Source organism: Arachis ipaensis, chromosome B07 (genome assembly GCF_000816755.2).
Source record: "Arachis ipaensis cultivar K30076 chromosome B07, Araip1.1, whole genome shotgun sequence".
Classification (NCBI taxonomy): Eukaryota; Viridiplantae; Streptophyta; class Magnoliopsida; order Fabales; family Fabaceae; genus Arachis; species Arachis ipaensis.
In genome coordinates this window covers 100,639,908-100,657,868 of record NC_029791.2, presented here as the reverse complement: position 1 = coordinate 100,657,868, position 17,961 = coordinate 100,639,908, and the positions used below count along the sequence as shown (strand labels likewise).

The following is a 17,961-nucleotide window of genomic DNA, read 5'->3' as shown; positions in this document are numbered from 1 at the left end:
AAAGAGGGATGATTTGATGCTAATGAGTTATATCTCAAATGGCATAGTTTCCTTATACTCCATTAAGAGGTTGCGAGGTTGCGGGTTCGAGTCTCCTATCTTTAATAAAAAAAAAAGAGAGGGAGATAGGGCATTTTTCTATGCGTTAGTCTTTTCCGGTGCCTGCTTTGTCGTCTTACTTGGTATAGGATTCTTTTTTTCTTTTTCTTCTTTATCTTTTCTCTTCAGCTTTGCTCCCTTTTTTCGTCGTACAATGTGTACTTCTATTTTCTTGTATGAGATTCTGGCACTTGAATTTCTGCTGTTGTATTTTTGACATTTTTTGGTAACCTGAATCGTATTCTAAACTTTTGTTACTCTGGACTCGTGTTTCTAAACTCTAACTCTGATGATTTTACTCTAAATCCTTCTTTGTTGTTTTGTTCTTTGTTTTTGCATAACTCTCTTTGTTCTCATGTAACCCATTTCAGCTCCCATGTATTTTGGATTGTTAATTCTGGGATGGGATTAGCTATAGGAATTTTCTTATAAACGTCTTTCACCTTATAATTTTAGATGTTATATCCTCATTTATATATGTTTTCAATGGCATCACAAAATAAAAGAAAGAAAAAATTGAATTAAAAATTATGAATAATTCCCATCTATCTATTCTATTATATAAAAATCGGATGTCTGCACTTAATGATGAAGCTGACGTGGCATGCTTCGCAGAGTGTTTCCCAATTTAATTGTTTTAACTCATTCAATACAATTTATTGCACTGACTTACTTATATCAACTAATTGATTTGATTAGATATTTAAAGATTAACATAATTAATATAATTTATTATAATTTATATTACTTAATTAATTATACTACGTTAATTATAATTCGTTATATTAGTGAATTAGTCTTTTCATTTATAAAGTCTAAAATAAAATAAATAAATTGTTATTTATTCTAATTAAATTTATTTATATACTACATATGAATTAACATTAATTTATAATACATAAAACTTGTGGATTGTGATAAAAACACAAATTAGAAAAAAATAAAAAATAAAACACATATAATTATAGAAGAATTAAATCTATCCTCTTTATTTATTTTTAACCATCGTGTTAAATTTTATTTTTTATTTAAAATCAGTGATAGTGGAATTTTTATTGATGCTATATAAAATTATAGAAGAATCTACGAAGCATCATAAATTATTGCTCTTTCAATTAAATCATATCACATGTAAAAATAAATTAATTTAAATAAATCAAATTTGCATATCTATATAGATTAAATTGAATAAATTTGATTTAGACAAATACGAAATAAATGGAATTCATAAGATTCGAATTACATGCAACTTCTGAATAATTATAATGATATGGGTAATGTATATAAAAATTAATACAAAAATAATTTAAATTGCAAACAATCGGTCGAATCTGTAATTACTTGATGAACCGTTAGAACTGACCAATTTTTTTAAAGGGTTTCTGGTTTGTTAATAACTCCTCCAAACGATGCCGTTTTGACTTTTAAAAAAAATGAATCCCCAATGCCTTAAGCCCGTAACCCGTAACCCAGTCCAACTCCCACACTCCTCGCTTCTCCTCTCTGAAACTAACATGGAATTTTGATATTGAAAGAGGAATCCTAGCTCCTCAAATCGCGAGCCCGCAGCCACCGCAGCGTCAGACTGAGAGAGAGCGTGCTGAGATAGAATTATCTACTATTGTAGTTAAAGCAATAGCAGAGGGTAAAGGTCAAGTGCATGAAGCAATTGACTGAGGATCATAAAAGGAGAATGCTTATAGTAATGGATGCAGGGTGAAAGAGATAAATGGCTTGCTGCGATCAACGCAATCTTTGGTCATATTGAAGGTATTGTTAACAAACCTTTTGGAAATTATATCAGATTAAGAAACAAAAAATTGGTGCTATATATCAAATTTTATTCTCATACCCCTTTTAGAATGATTTGACAACATACAAAAATAAAATAATTTCATGCTTTTTCGAAATTTCTTGTGATTTATAGTACCTAATTAGTGTATGTAAATATGGTGATTTCCTCTCCAGCATATATTGCTTCTTATTTTGATTTTTCAAAATTAAAGTCTCGTTTGCGATGTAAATAGAACACAATAAATGTTGACCGTTAATTTCTATCCTAATTTTGATAATTATTTTATTGATATGATTCAGATTCTTTAATCCTGAATAGTCCAAAAATTTTTCGTTTTTTTAGTGGAATTTTGATAGACGTAAAGATTCTTGCAATCCTTACCAATACTGGGGCTGAACAGTGCTGTGACTCTCTATAAGTATAGCATAGGTGATCACCACACTTAAGCTTTATCTATACTGAAATTTATAATATTTGAGTAATTTTGTAGTGGCAGGTAGCAATGGCAGCTAGGTGAGTTCATGTGCCATGTGGATTGTTTCACAATAATTTTTTTATCTTTCACTAAATATGAGGTCCTTGATTTTTAGGTATGATCTCATCAAGTGTATCAATGCTGGTCCAGCGCATAAGGTATGGAAGCTCAAAGTACGTGTCATTAGACTTTGGACGGTTTCTCACTTTGCAAAATCTGGGAAGAAGGCACCTATTGAGATGGTTGTCCTTGATGAAGAGGTAAAATTTTCTCTTTGTATTTAAGATTTGTTTTGGTAATGACTGAGCAATAAACCTCCTTTATCTATGACTCTATAAAATTAATGCATTCAGGGGGATACAATTCAATGCACTGTTAAAGACATATTTGTTTCTATTTTCGAGGGCCTACTCGTTGAGGACAACCTGTACGTGGTCACTAATTTTGGAGTTGCTTTAAATACCATCAAGTTCAAGCCTACTAGACACAAATTTAGAATCCACTTCAAGAGGAACACGATTGTGCGTCCGATACAAGATTCTTCAGTTCCATTGAACGGATTCAATTTTGTTCCGTTCAAAACAATTCATGCAGAGTCTAAAGAAGATGGTTATTTAGTTGGTAAGTACTTTATTAGATTAATCTATAATGCATGTGTTGTTTAATTTTTTGAGGTCTAATTTTTTAATCTTATATATTGTTTTGCACCATTTGCTGTCTTTTTTATTATGAGCATATAGTGGACAGATATGAATTCAAGTAATGGTTGTTGCTATTCCTCTCAAGTCTCAAGTATTATAGATTCATATAATTTTCGTGAAAATTATTTAAGTAAAATTTGCTTCTCTTTTTATCTTCTAACCAAATATACACCCCAAGAGCTTATAGGGTCTAACCCATAAAAAATTAGTTATTACCCATGAAAAAGAGTTAGGCTTTATTTTGGGCTTTTGTGTGAATGTTAGCTTTGTATCCTTTGAATTGATTGAAAATTTTTATATAATATAATATAATATATTGTGACAGAGCATGTCTTATTTTTAAAAATTATTTCATTAAAAAATTATATTAAGGAAGAATTTTTTTATTATTCCCTTCCTGTAACAATTATTCCCTTGCTATAATTTTATATTAAGAAATAATATAATTTCTAACTCAGTTAAATATTGTTTCATTTAAATTTTGTTTAATAAAAAAATTATATAATTTTATGTATTATCCTTATAATGTCCTATAATAATTAAATATTATTTTAAAAATTAATGTGTCTTATTTTTATTTAAATTCTGTATTAAAAAATTTTATTAAGGAAATATAATTTTTTTTAGGTAAAATAATTTATCAATATGATTGTATTACATAATATATCTAATTTTAATGTAGTCATTTGAATTGGCTGATGCGTCATTTTTTGTTATAGGTATAAGACTAAAAAAAATTGTATTATTTAGTAAATTTTTTCTTCAATCTGTTATTGGCTTTGTTTTCTATTATTATGTGTTTTATTTTAACACATCTAAAGACAGATTTTATATATATAGCAACTAAAGAATTAGTACCCTTAAAGGTATCGTTGGTAACAAGTACTAACCTATTTATTTTTTGTTTCTTCACGAACTTTGATTTATAGGCCCTAACTATTTATTAAAAGTCTTTTATATTTTTATTTTTAAGAAATTAAAAAAATTTGATTTCAAGGATGAAACTTTGGAAAAAAATGTGTCATTTTTGGAGAAAAATTTGAGCTGATAGAGTTTTGTTAACGGAAATATTGGTGCCTTTATTTTGTAGATGTGATAGGTCAACTTGTCTCTAAGGGTAACTTGGTCGAGTTCATACGGGACGGGAAGCCGTCAAGTTATATCACCATAGAACTTGATGATCTTGAGTAATGCTTAATATCTTTTTGATAGTGGCTTTTGTTTTAAAATCTTATTTTGAAATTTTGTGCCTCTCTTTACTCTACAAGCATTGCTATTTTTTATAGGGGTGGACAGAAATTAAGGGTAACGTTGTGGCAGTCTTTTGCTTTTGATTTACTCAAATATCTGGAGGAACATCCGTGTCTTACCAATGTGGTTATTCTCCAAATAGAAAAGATAAAATTTTATAGTGGTTTGTTTATTTTTACTGATATTTGAATGCATGTTTTGTGTCGTCATATGTTTCTGGTATTTTCTTTAATTTGTTATGTCTTTTTGTAGGGGTCATGTGTGTTTTCAACACAAACTACAATTCGAAACTGTTTATCAATGTTGAGTTTTTAATTGCCAGGGATTTCTTTGTAAGGTACAGTGTATATATCAGTAGTGTGGCCAGCAGAATATTTATACAAGGTTTTTGATTATTCAACTATTAGCAAATTTCATAAATTCTGATTTAAAAATGCAAGGGTGAACAAAGAAATTATTACTATATATTTTTTTAACTCATTAAATACAAGTTATTACGATAAACTAACTATATCAATTAATTGATTTGATTAGATATTTAAATATCATATAATAATTTATTATAATCTATATCAATTTGATTTGGTAATATTTTCTAATTCATTTATTTTAATATTCTATTAGTATTTTTTAATTTAATTCTTTTAATTTATTAAACCAAATTTATTGTGTGTACTAATTAATTAATTTGATTAATTTATTAGTCATTAAATAATAAATTTATGAATAAAATAGAAAACTGATATATTTTCAACTAATAATTAAATCAAATTAAATTAAATAATATATATTAAACTAAATTCAAATCATGTGAATTAAAAACTAAATTAAAATAAAATAATTTCTTACTTATTCAAGTTTAGTGCAATAAATACAAATTAATTTTGTTAGATAATCATAGTTATTTGGTCTACTATATATAGATGGCCACACAAAATTATAAGAATCATAATTTTTATTACTCTTACTATTTCAACTCTTGTTTTCTTTTTTTTTTCTTTATGTATAATTTATTTTTTATATAAATGTATCCAAAATGAGAAAGTACGGATGAGTGTTTTATTGATTGTTTGTTTGATGAATATATCTCAATTTAAGCATTCTGCTAATATGGATGGAAGTTAACCTGTAACAATTCAAAGTGGCCAATGTATTTTTTTATAGTATTAGATAGAAGAATATTCGTTAAAATGAATATACCCATTGTAATTAATTTTTTTTCAATTGTTATATTTTTATGTCAGACATGTAAATTCTTTGAAGGCACAAGATAATAAAATAGGTTGACTTTAATATCATTAGAAGCTAAATTTAATAGTTCAAATAAGCACCACTAATTATGTTAAAAATGTAATTTTATAATAATAATGTGATTTACATATTAATTTTTTCGAGTAAATTCATTTCAAATTAAATGTAGAAGTTAGACTCAATTACGCTAAAATTTTAAAGGTAATATAGAATTTGACAACAAAATTAATATTCATTAAGGAAATAAATTTATTTATGGGTATTTCCTAATTATAAATAATAACAAGACTTATGAAAAAATATTAATGTCATTATTTTTATTAATTAAATCATAATATTAGGTAATTGATAGTTTCATAGGCAAAAATTATTAAGTAATTACGTAAAAATTAGCAACGAACAAGCAATAAGGATTCAGAAAAAATCGATTATATAATACCAATTTCATAATTAAAATATGTCACATATCATATTCTCATATATTCTATTTATTATCTATTCTATTATATAAAAATTAGGTTTCTGCACTTAATGATGGAGTTAACTTGACATGCTTATGAGAATGTTTAGCAATTTATTTCTTTTAACTCATTAAATACAATTTATTATGATAAATTAACTATATCAACTAACTGATTTGATTAGATATTTAAATATCACATAATTTATTATAATTTATATCAATTTGATTTGATAGTATTTTTTAATTTATTTCTTTTAATGTTCTGTTAGTATTTTTAAATTTATTAAACCAAATTAATTATACTAATTATCTATATTAATTAACTAATTAGATTAATTAATTAATCATTAAAATAATAAATCTATGAATAAAATAGATTTTCGAGATATTTTTTACTAATAATTAAATCAAATCAAATTATATTTATTGAGCTAAATTTAAATCATGTGAATTAAGGACTAAACTAAAATAAAATTATTTTTTCTCATTCAAATTGAACGCAATAAATAAATTTAATTTTGTTAGATAATCATGATCTTTTGGTCTTCTATATCTAGATAGCCACACAAAATTATAAAAATCATCATATTTTTTAAGTTACTACACAAATATTATATTTTAGGTAATTGTATATTTTTTTATGTTATTTTGAAAATTATTATATAATTTTAAGATCATTTCATTATGTTTATTTTTTTAAAAGCGTTGTTATTATTGGAGAGTAACTAATGTTTATGATAGTCTAAAATTGAAAAATAAAAATACAAAATATTAATATACTGAGTTTTTAAAGTATAAATCTTGAAGTAAATATATGTGATTATAATTAATGATCATAATTAAAAGTAAATATCATTGTATTAAAGTGATACATTTTAAAGATGTATAAATGAGATTTTTATTAAGAGGGGACGCGTAGACTTCATCTGCATTGGGCTTTTAAGGTAATGAACCTAAGTCGAATTTGGGACCCTAACAATGGATTTTAGTTGATCTTGCTTGCATTGAGGTCTTACTAGACCCAAATATATCTTAGATTAATATTTTGAGTCATTGATATAGCAAATACCATACTATTTAATATTATAACACTTAGTATATGTAAAAGTTGAATATATTTACAAGACATTTTTTTAATTCAAATTAAAAAAATTAATTATCTCTTTTTTAGTTTTAAATATTATTTTTTAATGTAACGAAAAAGTAAAATTTAAATTTAAATTTGAGTAAGAAAATAAAAAATATTTTAAATCTTATCTCACTAATAAGAATTAATTTCAAGACAAGAAATTATTTTACACATCATATATATATATTGTGGGATAGTATGGTTATTTTTTATTTTTTAATAATAAATATTGTCAAATAAAATGGTGTAACAAAAGTTATTACTGGTTTCTCTTCACACTAACTAATACTCAATGATGGTGTTTCATTACACCATATTATCAATAAATATTAATCGATCTAATAACTTTTGTAATGACATAAGTTTATGAATTTGAAAATTTAAAAATCATTTCATAAAATGTGAAGTTTTAACAAGTAACAATGTTGATCATATTATTTTGACTTTAAGAATGAATACGATACCAACAAATAAAATTGTCCTAAGTAAATTTTAATAAAGACAAAAGTCCATAAGTATTGCTATTAATGAAAAATTAATCTATTTTAAAGACAATACAATTTTTTTTCTACGGATTTCTTAACTCGGCAAGTCAAGGATTAATCTACCACATATTGATGCTCTATTTATTAAGGGTGAGATTCGAACTCCAAATACTTGCTTAAGTAGACAAATGAGATAACCATTCAACCAATTTGAACTGATTAAAATAAATATTAATTATTTTTAATATTTTTAAATTATAAAATATTTATAATAATAATTACTATATATATTTTTTATTTAAATATCTAAAAATCAAAATAAAAAATAAAAAATAAAAAAAAGATTTTTTTTCCTGTATAGCAATGTCATAAGTAATCTATTTATAAACTTTTTTCAAATAGAACAATTTACTAGTGTTCAATATTCGTATTCTTTCAAGCTGTAAACTTATAATGTCCTACAATGTTTTCATATACTTCACCAAATGAAACACGATATTGTGAGGGTACAAAGAGCTAATGGCCTTATCAAAGAGAGAATATGATGAATAATTTTCATACCTTTATTTTTTTGTTTCATTTGAGAACTCCCTTGTTGTTTTCTTGACATGAATGCTCTTTGGCTTTCTCAGAATTTCTTGAGTGTTTTGCAATTTTTTTCTTTATGTTTTTAGTTGGTGTTCTTGAAAATCTTATTGTTGGGATTGTGATGATATTAGTACTCTTTTGATTTTGCTATTGGTGTTGAGTATTTTTGTCGTTGGTATTCATGTGATCTTAATATTCACTCTATTTTGTTATTGCTGTTCTTTTTTCTTTTTTTTTAGCAATTTTTTTGTTGCCATGCCTCGTGTGAAACTTGCTGAGATAGTGGATAGCGACCCAGAGAACTCTAATAACAGTTTAGGTATTGACTCTTCTGTGGATGATATGGACAATGTTCCTCAAGAATATGCTATCAGATTTTCTAAGTGTATCTCCCAACCTTGGGTTACCATTGGACAATAGGGCTACTTTTATGGATCCTCCACTCATTAAGAATCCTTTTTTGGATCCTCCTTCCTATGGCTCGTTATTAGATACGGATAAAACTATAAAATCCGGCTTTGATTCTTTGGATTTTAGAGTTTTAGGTAAATTTGTTGAGAAGCCTTTATATTAAGTGGGTCCTGCTCTACTTCATTCTCGGCTGAAGCACCAAGAATTTCTATGGACATCTTTCGAATCTGAAGCAGCTACTCACGTAAATAAGGTGTGGCAAAAGTGAGTATTCACAGTATTATTTGAAGAGGGTGCTAATTTTGTGAGGAGATTGAAGTTTGCTAGTGTTGCTGAGGCTATTCGTACATCTGCAGGTTGATTGTTCTCTACTATTTATTATCATAATTGATTCTTATCACTTCTTATCATAATTGATTTCTTCTTAGAAGGCTTGGGTGTTCAACGAAATGGATATGATATGATTTTACTTTGGTAGAGGTGGTGTTCTTAGACTCATACTTTTCTGACTTCTTGGGGTGAGTTTTCACCCACTTTAGAAGATGTTGTGGTTCTTCTTCAACTGCCGGTGTTTGGCCGTGTGGATTTTACTCTTCTTCACCCAGACTCTGATCTACTTAAGTTTGCGAGACATCTTCAAATGAGTTTAAGTGATGCTGGCCAATATGCAAAAGAGTTATCCAAGAGTAGGCATGTTAAGAAATCTTTCTCTAAGAAAAAGTATCCAAAGACTCATGGGTCCTCCAAGGGAAAAGAGGTGGTTGGTGAGAAGCAAGATTCCAAGAAGAAGAAGAAGATTACTGTTAAGTATTCTTACTCTAATTGGTCTTGTATTTCTTTGGTGATTTTCTCAATGGTGAGTTTGTCCCTGCTCCTGCTATTCCTTCATATCTTAGGGAAGCTGCTTTTGTCGCTTATTAGTTAAGTAAATATGTGTTTTTGAGACCGAGGATGAGTGTATGAGTCATAGGGTGTTTCTCTTAGCTTTCTTGATTGCAAGAGGAGAACATCTGCCACTGGCTTCTCTCTATCTGGGCAGTGTATATACTCGGCTTGATCAATTTTCCGAGCAACTCAAGATTGCTCAAGGTCGCTTTTCGGTACTGGATTTTATTAATGAAATATTCCTTCAACTATTTCGTTTTGAGCAGTTTTATTGGTTCGCTCTTATCCGTAAGCCTCCTACAATTCTTCCTAACAAGAAGGCAAGTCCTCGTGCTTGGATTTGGGGTTTAGCTCATCATTCTAAATCTTTGGAGGATATTATTAAATTAGAAGAGAATTTTTGTTTTCACCCGTACACGACCTCTTACCACCCTAATGTATCCGTTCTTCATCGTATATATTCTACTGATCTTGAACTGACCGCATTGACATTTCCACTGGCAAGGAGGGGGCTTATGCTTTTGGCTGTTGTGTACTTCTCCTACCCCCCTTTCTGGTTTGATTGTTATGGATAGGGACTCCATTGTGGAGTTTTAATCTGTCAAGTGATCTATCGTCTTGATAGGGTAAGTCGCCAACTAGGATGGGACCAAGATCTAAAGAATGTGGAGCATATTTTTTTTTCACTGGAAAATTAAATGGAAAGGGTTTTATTTTAAAATGAACTCCCAGAGTACAATCCTTGCTTGGTTCTTCCTCTTGATAGGGATGGGGGAGTTACAATGGAGTATATGGATTACGTTATGCGTATGAAGAAGCATGTTAGGAAATATGAGCATACCTCTGCTCCAAATGTCAGATCATTTGTTCCAGTTTTGATCAAGGATCCATATTTCATGACTGGCAACCTTTTTCCTTCGACCATTACAAGTAATATTTGCTCTTTGATGATTCTTCTTTTTGTTTCTTCACTTCCTTTTCCTCTCTCTTTTTTTTGGGCTTTGTGTGTTTGACTGTTGTATTAATGGCAAATAAGCAATACAAGAAGTAATGATGAGGAATAGAGGTGGAGAACGAGTATTGAGACCTCCACTAAGGTCACAAGAGGATGAATGAGCTTTTTTAGAGTGGAAAGGGGTTAATTAATTTTGCTATCGGGTATTCTGGTGGAACACATGAAGGCCAATTTTATGTGTAAAATTGATGAATAAAATGAAGAACAATGAGAAAAATTTGAGGAGAGAAAAAGATGAACATGAGCTTCTAAGTTTTCAGAAAAAAATGTCCTTTAAAGAGGTGGCTTGAAGTCCTTTTATAGAGTAAAGCCATTTTGAGGAGGGATTCCATTATTCAATGGTTATAATATAATGTTTGGCCTACTCCTTTTATCTTAAGACTTGTTACTAAATAAGGTAGTTGACAGAAAATATTTTTAGGTATTCCTATCACTTCAAGTCTTTTTAACTAGAAATGGAGGAAGTTGATTACCACAAGTTAAACTAAAGTTCTACCGGATGTTCATGACAAGGAGGGTAAAAGGGGTGCTCATGACATGTGACATTAGTGAAGAGACATCTAGTTTGGTTTTCTTTTAACTAGATGACACTCTCTACACTCCAAATCCAACCAATCCACTTCTACCAATTTAGTTCCTACTAAAGAGAAATTCAACTCCTCAAGGTGTTCTTTTGGGTTCTATCCTTTTACCCAATACCTTTAGGAGGAACTCTTTTTTTACCATATTTTTGGGTCATTTTTAAAATTATTTATGAACAAAAAATTTATATTTTTCGTACACAATCAAATGGTCATTACAAAATAAATACTTAAAAAAAGGATATCCCTAATATTTTCAAAATTTTTCAGAAATACCCCTAATGTTTAGTTTGTTTTAATTTTATCCTTAACGTTCTACATAAGTATCAATTATACCCTTAAGAATGATTTTTGGTAGTCAACTTCTGGTCAAATTATTTTTACCATTTTTACCCGAGTAGGTGTGGTGGTCGGCGATGGAGTGCTTGTCGATGGAGTTTTGGTTGACAGCAGCAGAGGAAGCATTACGATCGCCTTCTCCATCTCTTGAGGAAAAAAAGAGAGAACTAGAGAGAGCAATTTTCTTGAGAGAAAAAGAGAGAGTAATTTTTTAGAGAAAGAGAGAAAAGAATAGGTAGATTGATGATGAGAAGTGCAGGGAGAAGAGGAACCTACCATGGCACCATGGTTCACCCCTAGAGGAAGGGATAGAGCGCGGTTTTCTTAATGATGATGATGTTAGGTGAATTGATAATGGTGATATCGTGGTAATATAACCAGGAGTAAAAATGATAAAAACAATTTGACTAGAAGTTACTTGCCAAAAAATTATCTCTAAGAGTATAATTGATACCTATTTAAAAGGTTAAAGATAAAATTGAAACAAAATAAATGTAAGGGTATTTTCGAAAAATTTAAAAAATATTAGAGACAAAAAATATACTTTACCATTACAAAAATTCAGAGAATAGAAGTTTTACAACCCAGCACACTGATTTGAAAACACAACACAAATTTTGGCAAAGAGCAACAAACAATTCCTATTGATGATAGCCCTAGAACTTGCCCAATCTTTACTGATGTGGTTGATATTATAGCTTATGGAATTCTTAAATAGTCGCTATCTATATTGTAGCGTCTAACTAGCTCCATTTGAAGCATGTGGCTGAGATTCAATACTAGGATGTTTCTTAATGAGCCAAAGTTCATTTCATCTACAATATTTCTCTTTTCTTTAGACATTTTCTTGAAAATCTCTGCAATATTTCGTGAAAAACATATGATATCATGTGTTTTTTTTGCAAAGATTTATGTACTCATGTTAGATCATATTTTATAGAATTGTTTAACGGAGTTAAATGGATATGAGTATATATATATATATTATTGAATATTTTTTAGTTTCTGTCTCTTTTTCATGTCTCTTTGCAAAGTCATCTTTTTTGACAAGTGATTTTCTCATCTTGCAAACATCTAAATTATGAGATCAGAAAAATAATTACACAACAATGAAATAATAGACACCAGGACGCAAATATTAGATCACAACACAGAATTAGTAGACCTCAGCATAGACATACCAAATGATAGCACAAAAATAATGAAAATGAATACAAACAATGAACCACAATACAAATAATGAACCTCAGCACACAAATACAAAATCACAGGACACAAACAATGAATCTCAGCACAGAAATAATAAACTACAATACATAAACAAGCAATGAACTTCAACACACAAACAATGAATTACAACACACAAACAATGATCCTCAGGACACGAATACATGATCACAACACAAACAATGAACCTTTCAACACATAAATAATAGATCATATGCAATCAAATTTAATATTTTAAAGAAATCTACATGGAAATGATCTCTACTTCATTGTTATTTTATTTACATTCTTCATAATATTTTTTCACGATAAAAAACATGAAACGTGATAAAATAAACAAGAATTAATCAACTTGAATAAGTGAGTAGCTTTCTGTGCTCGTTAGGGTTTAAATCTTTTACAATATAAAAATGAGAAAGAATCGAACAAATTCCCTTTAATAATCGTCAGTTTCTATGCTTGTTAGGGTTTATTGGAGTTTTTGTGTTCTAATTTGAGAAGGTTTCGATTAAGAATAGTTTTAGATTTTGTACCGGGTCGGTTCTGCAGCCATCGGGTCGGGGAATTGAAGGAAAGACGCGCATCGCTGAACCAGACAAGGAGCCGCCTGAACCTGGGGTGCTTCGAGAGTTGGGGGCGGCGAATCCTACGGCTGGAGCAGCACGATCCCGCCCCATTCAAGATCGGCTACCGACTGCGCATTCAGAATCTGTGCGTCCACCAGCTCTTACTGTCAGCGATGCATGTTGGGCGAATGCGATCGGAGGAATCCAGGGAAAAGGAGGGCGAGAAGGGAAAGGCAGCGCCGGGCCGACAATGGCGATGGTAGCCCAGTCAGAAAATGCCCAATTCTTCCCTTGTGGCATGACAGATTTGGCACGGGTTAGTGGGCATGAAGAGCTGCGAATGAGTACACGCATGGTCGAGGCGGGAAGAGGCAGAGTGGCAGTCCATGGAAGAGAGCTTGATGGAATTTCAGCAGCAGTGGCCTCGGAAGATAATGCTGATCACGGTGATGATGATGACCGAAATGGTGAAGATGCTGAAGAATTTGGAGAGACTGGGCCTGGTATAAAAGCTGGTGACAACAGAAATTTACTAGAGCCTAATGACAAAGATGGTTATAATGTGGACGACGGTGGCTTGGAGAATGTAGTTCAGGCCAATGATGATGAAGCCAGTGACAATGAGGATTTAACATTGGAGGAGCAGCTGTTGGAAAATAAAAGAACTTGGGACTTAGCAAGGGAATCAGGAGCAATGCTGTATAATGAAGAAGATGACATTATGGCGATCCTACAGCAGCAGAACGAAGAAATTGCTCTGAAAAAGAAGTTGGCGAAACAAAGGGCTAAAGCGAGGCGAAGCAGACCCAAATCTCATAAAAAGGTGTGCAATAAATTATTGAAATGATTTTTAGCTCTTGGAATATTAGGGGGTTGAGGGGGGATGGTAAGCTCAGGATGATAAAGAACCTGAGAAGTATGTTTAGATTAAACATGTTAGGCCTGGTAGAGACTAAAAGACAATTAGTGACTAATTTTGATGTAAAAATTATTTGGGGGAATAGTTGTGCGGGTTGGGATTTTGTTGAATCTGATGGTGCATCCGGTGGATTGTTATTAATTTGGGATGGTGAATTTTTTAAATTAAGAAATACTCACAAAGGAGAGAGATGGTTGTGTGTTGAAGGGGAGATGGTGAAGTATAATTTTAATTGTGCTTTTATTCTCGTCTATGGTGCGCATACTAGAGATGAGAAGCTTGTTGTTTGGGAGGAGTTGAGCTACATAGCTAGCTTATGCCAGGTTCCCTGTTGCTTTATGGGGGACTTTAATGAGATTGTACAGGTGGAAGAAAGGCGGGGGACAGATACTTTACCCTTGTCAGCCGAAGACTTCAAGAATTGGATACATGACATGGGTGTGGTGGACTTGCCAATTACTGACCGCAAGTTTACATGGTTCCGAGGTCGATCATGCAGCCGTATTGATAGGGTTCTGGTTAGCTTGGAATGGCTTGAAACTTTTCCGGAGACTCGGATGCGAGGTGGTCCTAGGGGTTTGTCTGACCATTGTCCTATTATAGTTGAAGATAGGGGGCGAAGCGACGGGCCAAGGCCTTTCAGAAGTCTTGATTCGTGGTTTACCCATGAAGGGTTCCTGAGAATGATCAAAGAGGAATGGAGAGGCCTTGGTGAGTCACAATTCACTGATAAATTGAAGGCCTTGACAGGTCCTCTGGGAAGATGGCATAAAGATAACTTTGGGGAGATGGACAAGAAAATCATGAAGTTTGAGGAAGAGATCAAGAAGATTGATGACAAGGTGGGTGATGGTGCTTATGATGGAATAATGGAGGCAAGAAGAAGGGCGTTGGTGACTTGCTGTGAGAAATGGTATGTAAGGAAGGAACTACATTGGAAGCAGATGTCGCGATCCAGACATGCGAAGGACATTGATAAGAATACAAGGTACTTCCACAATTTAGCTTCCGCAAGAAGGAGAAATAACAGGATTGATGTGTTGCTCATTAATGGAAGATTGATAAGGAATCAAGCTCGGATTAAGATTGCGATTAGAGATTTCTACAAGAGTTTGTATCATCAGGAAGAGTCTCCTTTGATCGGGTTCCGGGATGGATTAGTAGAAAGAATTGGTGAAGATGATGCTTTGGCTCTGGAGGTGCAGCCGAATCCTGAAGAGATTAAAGAAGCAGTGTGGGATTGTGAATCTTGCAAGGCGCCAGGAAGTGATGGGTACAACATGAACTTCATAAAGAGGTGTTGGGCTGAAATTGGATCTGATTTTACAGCAGAGGTGACGAATTTTTTCCTTACATCAAAGCTACCAGCGGATGCGAACCTCACCTGGGTGGCATTGGCCCCTAAGTTCACTGGTGCAAAGGAGATCAAAGACTTGAGACCGATCAGTATGGTGGGTTGTGTGTATAAAGTCATTTCGAAAATACTAGTTAAGAGGATGCGAGCAATCATGCCACATCTGGTAGGTGAGACTCAGAGCGCTTTTGTTAAGGGACGGAAGATCCATGATGGGGCCCTTATCGCTTGCGAAACTGTTCAATGGATAAAAGCAAAAAAGAAGGAAGCGGTAATAATAAAGCTAGACTTCCAGAAAGCATATGATAGAGTCAAGTGGAGTTTTGTTGACCTTGTGCTGCAAAAGATGGGTTTTGGACATAGATGGAGGAGTTGGATTATGGAGTGTATAGGTACGAGTTCTATGTCAGTGCTGATAAACAGATCACCATCTAAACCTTTTAAGATGGAAAGAGGTTTGCGACAGGGGGATCTGCTGTCTCCATTTCTGTTTGTACTTGTGGTTGACGTTCTACACAGGATGTTTGGTGAGGCTGTGAGAAATGAGCGAATCTCGCCGTTGTTGGTGGGTAGAGACTATATCGAGTTGTCACATCTTCAGTTTGCAGATGATACTGTGCTGTTCTGCCCCCCGAAGGAAGAGACCATAAAGAATTATAGGAGGATCCTTCGTTGCTTTGAGCTTATGTCAGGGCTGAGTATTAATTTTGATAAGTCTAGCTTGATTCCTATTAACTGTGATGCTCAGTGGGTACAACGTATGTGTAGTGTACTGGGCTGTAAGGCAGCTTCTCTTCCGGTAAAATACTTGGGCATCCAACTAGGAGCGAACCGGAGGTTGGTGAAGACTTGGAAGCCTATTATAGAAAAAGTAGAGGAGAAGCTGAGTATCTGGAAAGCCAATGTTCTAAATAAAGCTGGTAAACTAGTGCTTATTAAATCTGTTTTGAACAGCCTGCCTGTCTATTATTTGAGTTTGTATAAAATGCCAAAGGCTGTTGCAGAGAAATTGATTTCCATACAGAGAAGGTGTAAGGAGGATGGTAGATTTGGTATGGCCATGGTCAGGTGGGAGGTGGTGCAGGCTCCCAAAAAGCTAGGTGGATTAGGTGTCGGGGATGCCATGGTGCGTAACACAGCACTTCTATTTAAGTGGTGGTGGCGATTTTCGAAGGAGGATTGCCCCTTATGGAAGAAGGTGGTATGCTCTTGCAACAATCTGAATCCCACGGTGATGCTATCATCCCAGGCATTACCCACTCGGGGGGGCCATGGAAGGATATCTGCCAAATACAGTTCAAGGATCATCGAGTAAGACAGAAGATGATTAATGGATTGTCTATGGAAATTGGTGATGGAAGAGGAACGAGATTCTGGGAGGATGTTTGGTTGCATGGTGGGCCACTGAAAGATACTTTTCCGAGACTCTTCTTAGTTTCAAACCAAAAAGGATCCGTCATAGGGGATTGTGGATTTTGGGACGGGTTAGAGTGGAGGTGGAATTTCCAATGGAGGCGTGAGTTATTCCAATGGGAGTTGGACAGAGAGGATAGAGTGGTATGGAAGTTTGATAAACAGGGTATTTTTTCTACTAACTCCTTTGTACAGGAATTGCAGGTGGAATTGCTTCCGGAGGATATAGCGAGTTTCAGCTTTACTAGGACTGTATGGAAAGGTCTAGTCCCACCAAGAGTTGAATTGTTTATCTGGTTTGTCTTGACTGGGAGGGTCAATACAAAGGAGAGGCTGAGTCGGTTGGGAGTGGTTAACCAAGAAGATGTGGTCTGTGTGTTGTGTAATAACGGTGTTGAATTTGGTCACCACTTGTTTCTTGCTTGTGATTTTTCTTGGCAGGTTTGGTGTGCATGGCTATCTTTTGTTGGAAGGCAATGGTCATGCTCAGGGACGCTAAAGGAACATTTTCAGAGTTGGACTGAGTTACCAAATAGTAAGCAGGAGCGCAAAAGGTGGATGGTATCCTTCTGTGCTATAATCTGGAATATCTGGCTTGAAAGGAATATGAGGATCTTTCAAAATAAAAGAAAAGGGGTTGACAATATTATCCACCAGTCGTTCATGAACTTCAAGGAGTGGCTAGGTGTGGATCCCTTCTGTTGTTGATGGCAATGCCGAAGATGACAAGGGGTATCATGTAGTTTTACTAAATAGTTTATGCCTTTACCTGGTGTTTCCAACTTGTTCACTATGTTGCTCCACTTGTTGTGTTGAGCTTTTTTATTCAAAAAAAAAACCATTTTGGAGTTTGAAAAGACAGTAGAAGGAAATGCCTTGTTTTGGAGAAGAAGAAAATTGTAATATGCGATGATTGAGTTAGTAGGTTAGTGGAGCGCATATGCATGTGTTTTTAGCTGAGAGTGTTTTTAGCTGTAATTGAACCAATTTGGTTGGGCTTGACTAATAAAGAAA

General features: G+C 32.6%; 1 protein-coding gene across 1 annotated transcript; it reads left to right on the top strand.

The window, feature by feature from the left end:
• LOC107607510 lies at positions 16,858 to 17,655 on the top strand. Its single transcript, XM_016309459.1, has one exon. The coding sequence runs from the start codon at positions 16,858 to 16,860 to the stop codon at positions 17,653 to 17,655; it is 798 nt and encodes a 265-aa protein (XP_016164945.1).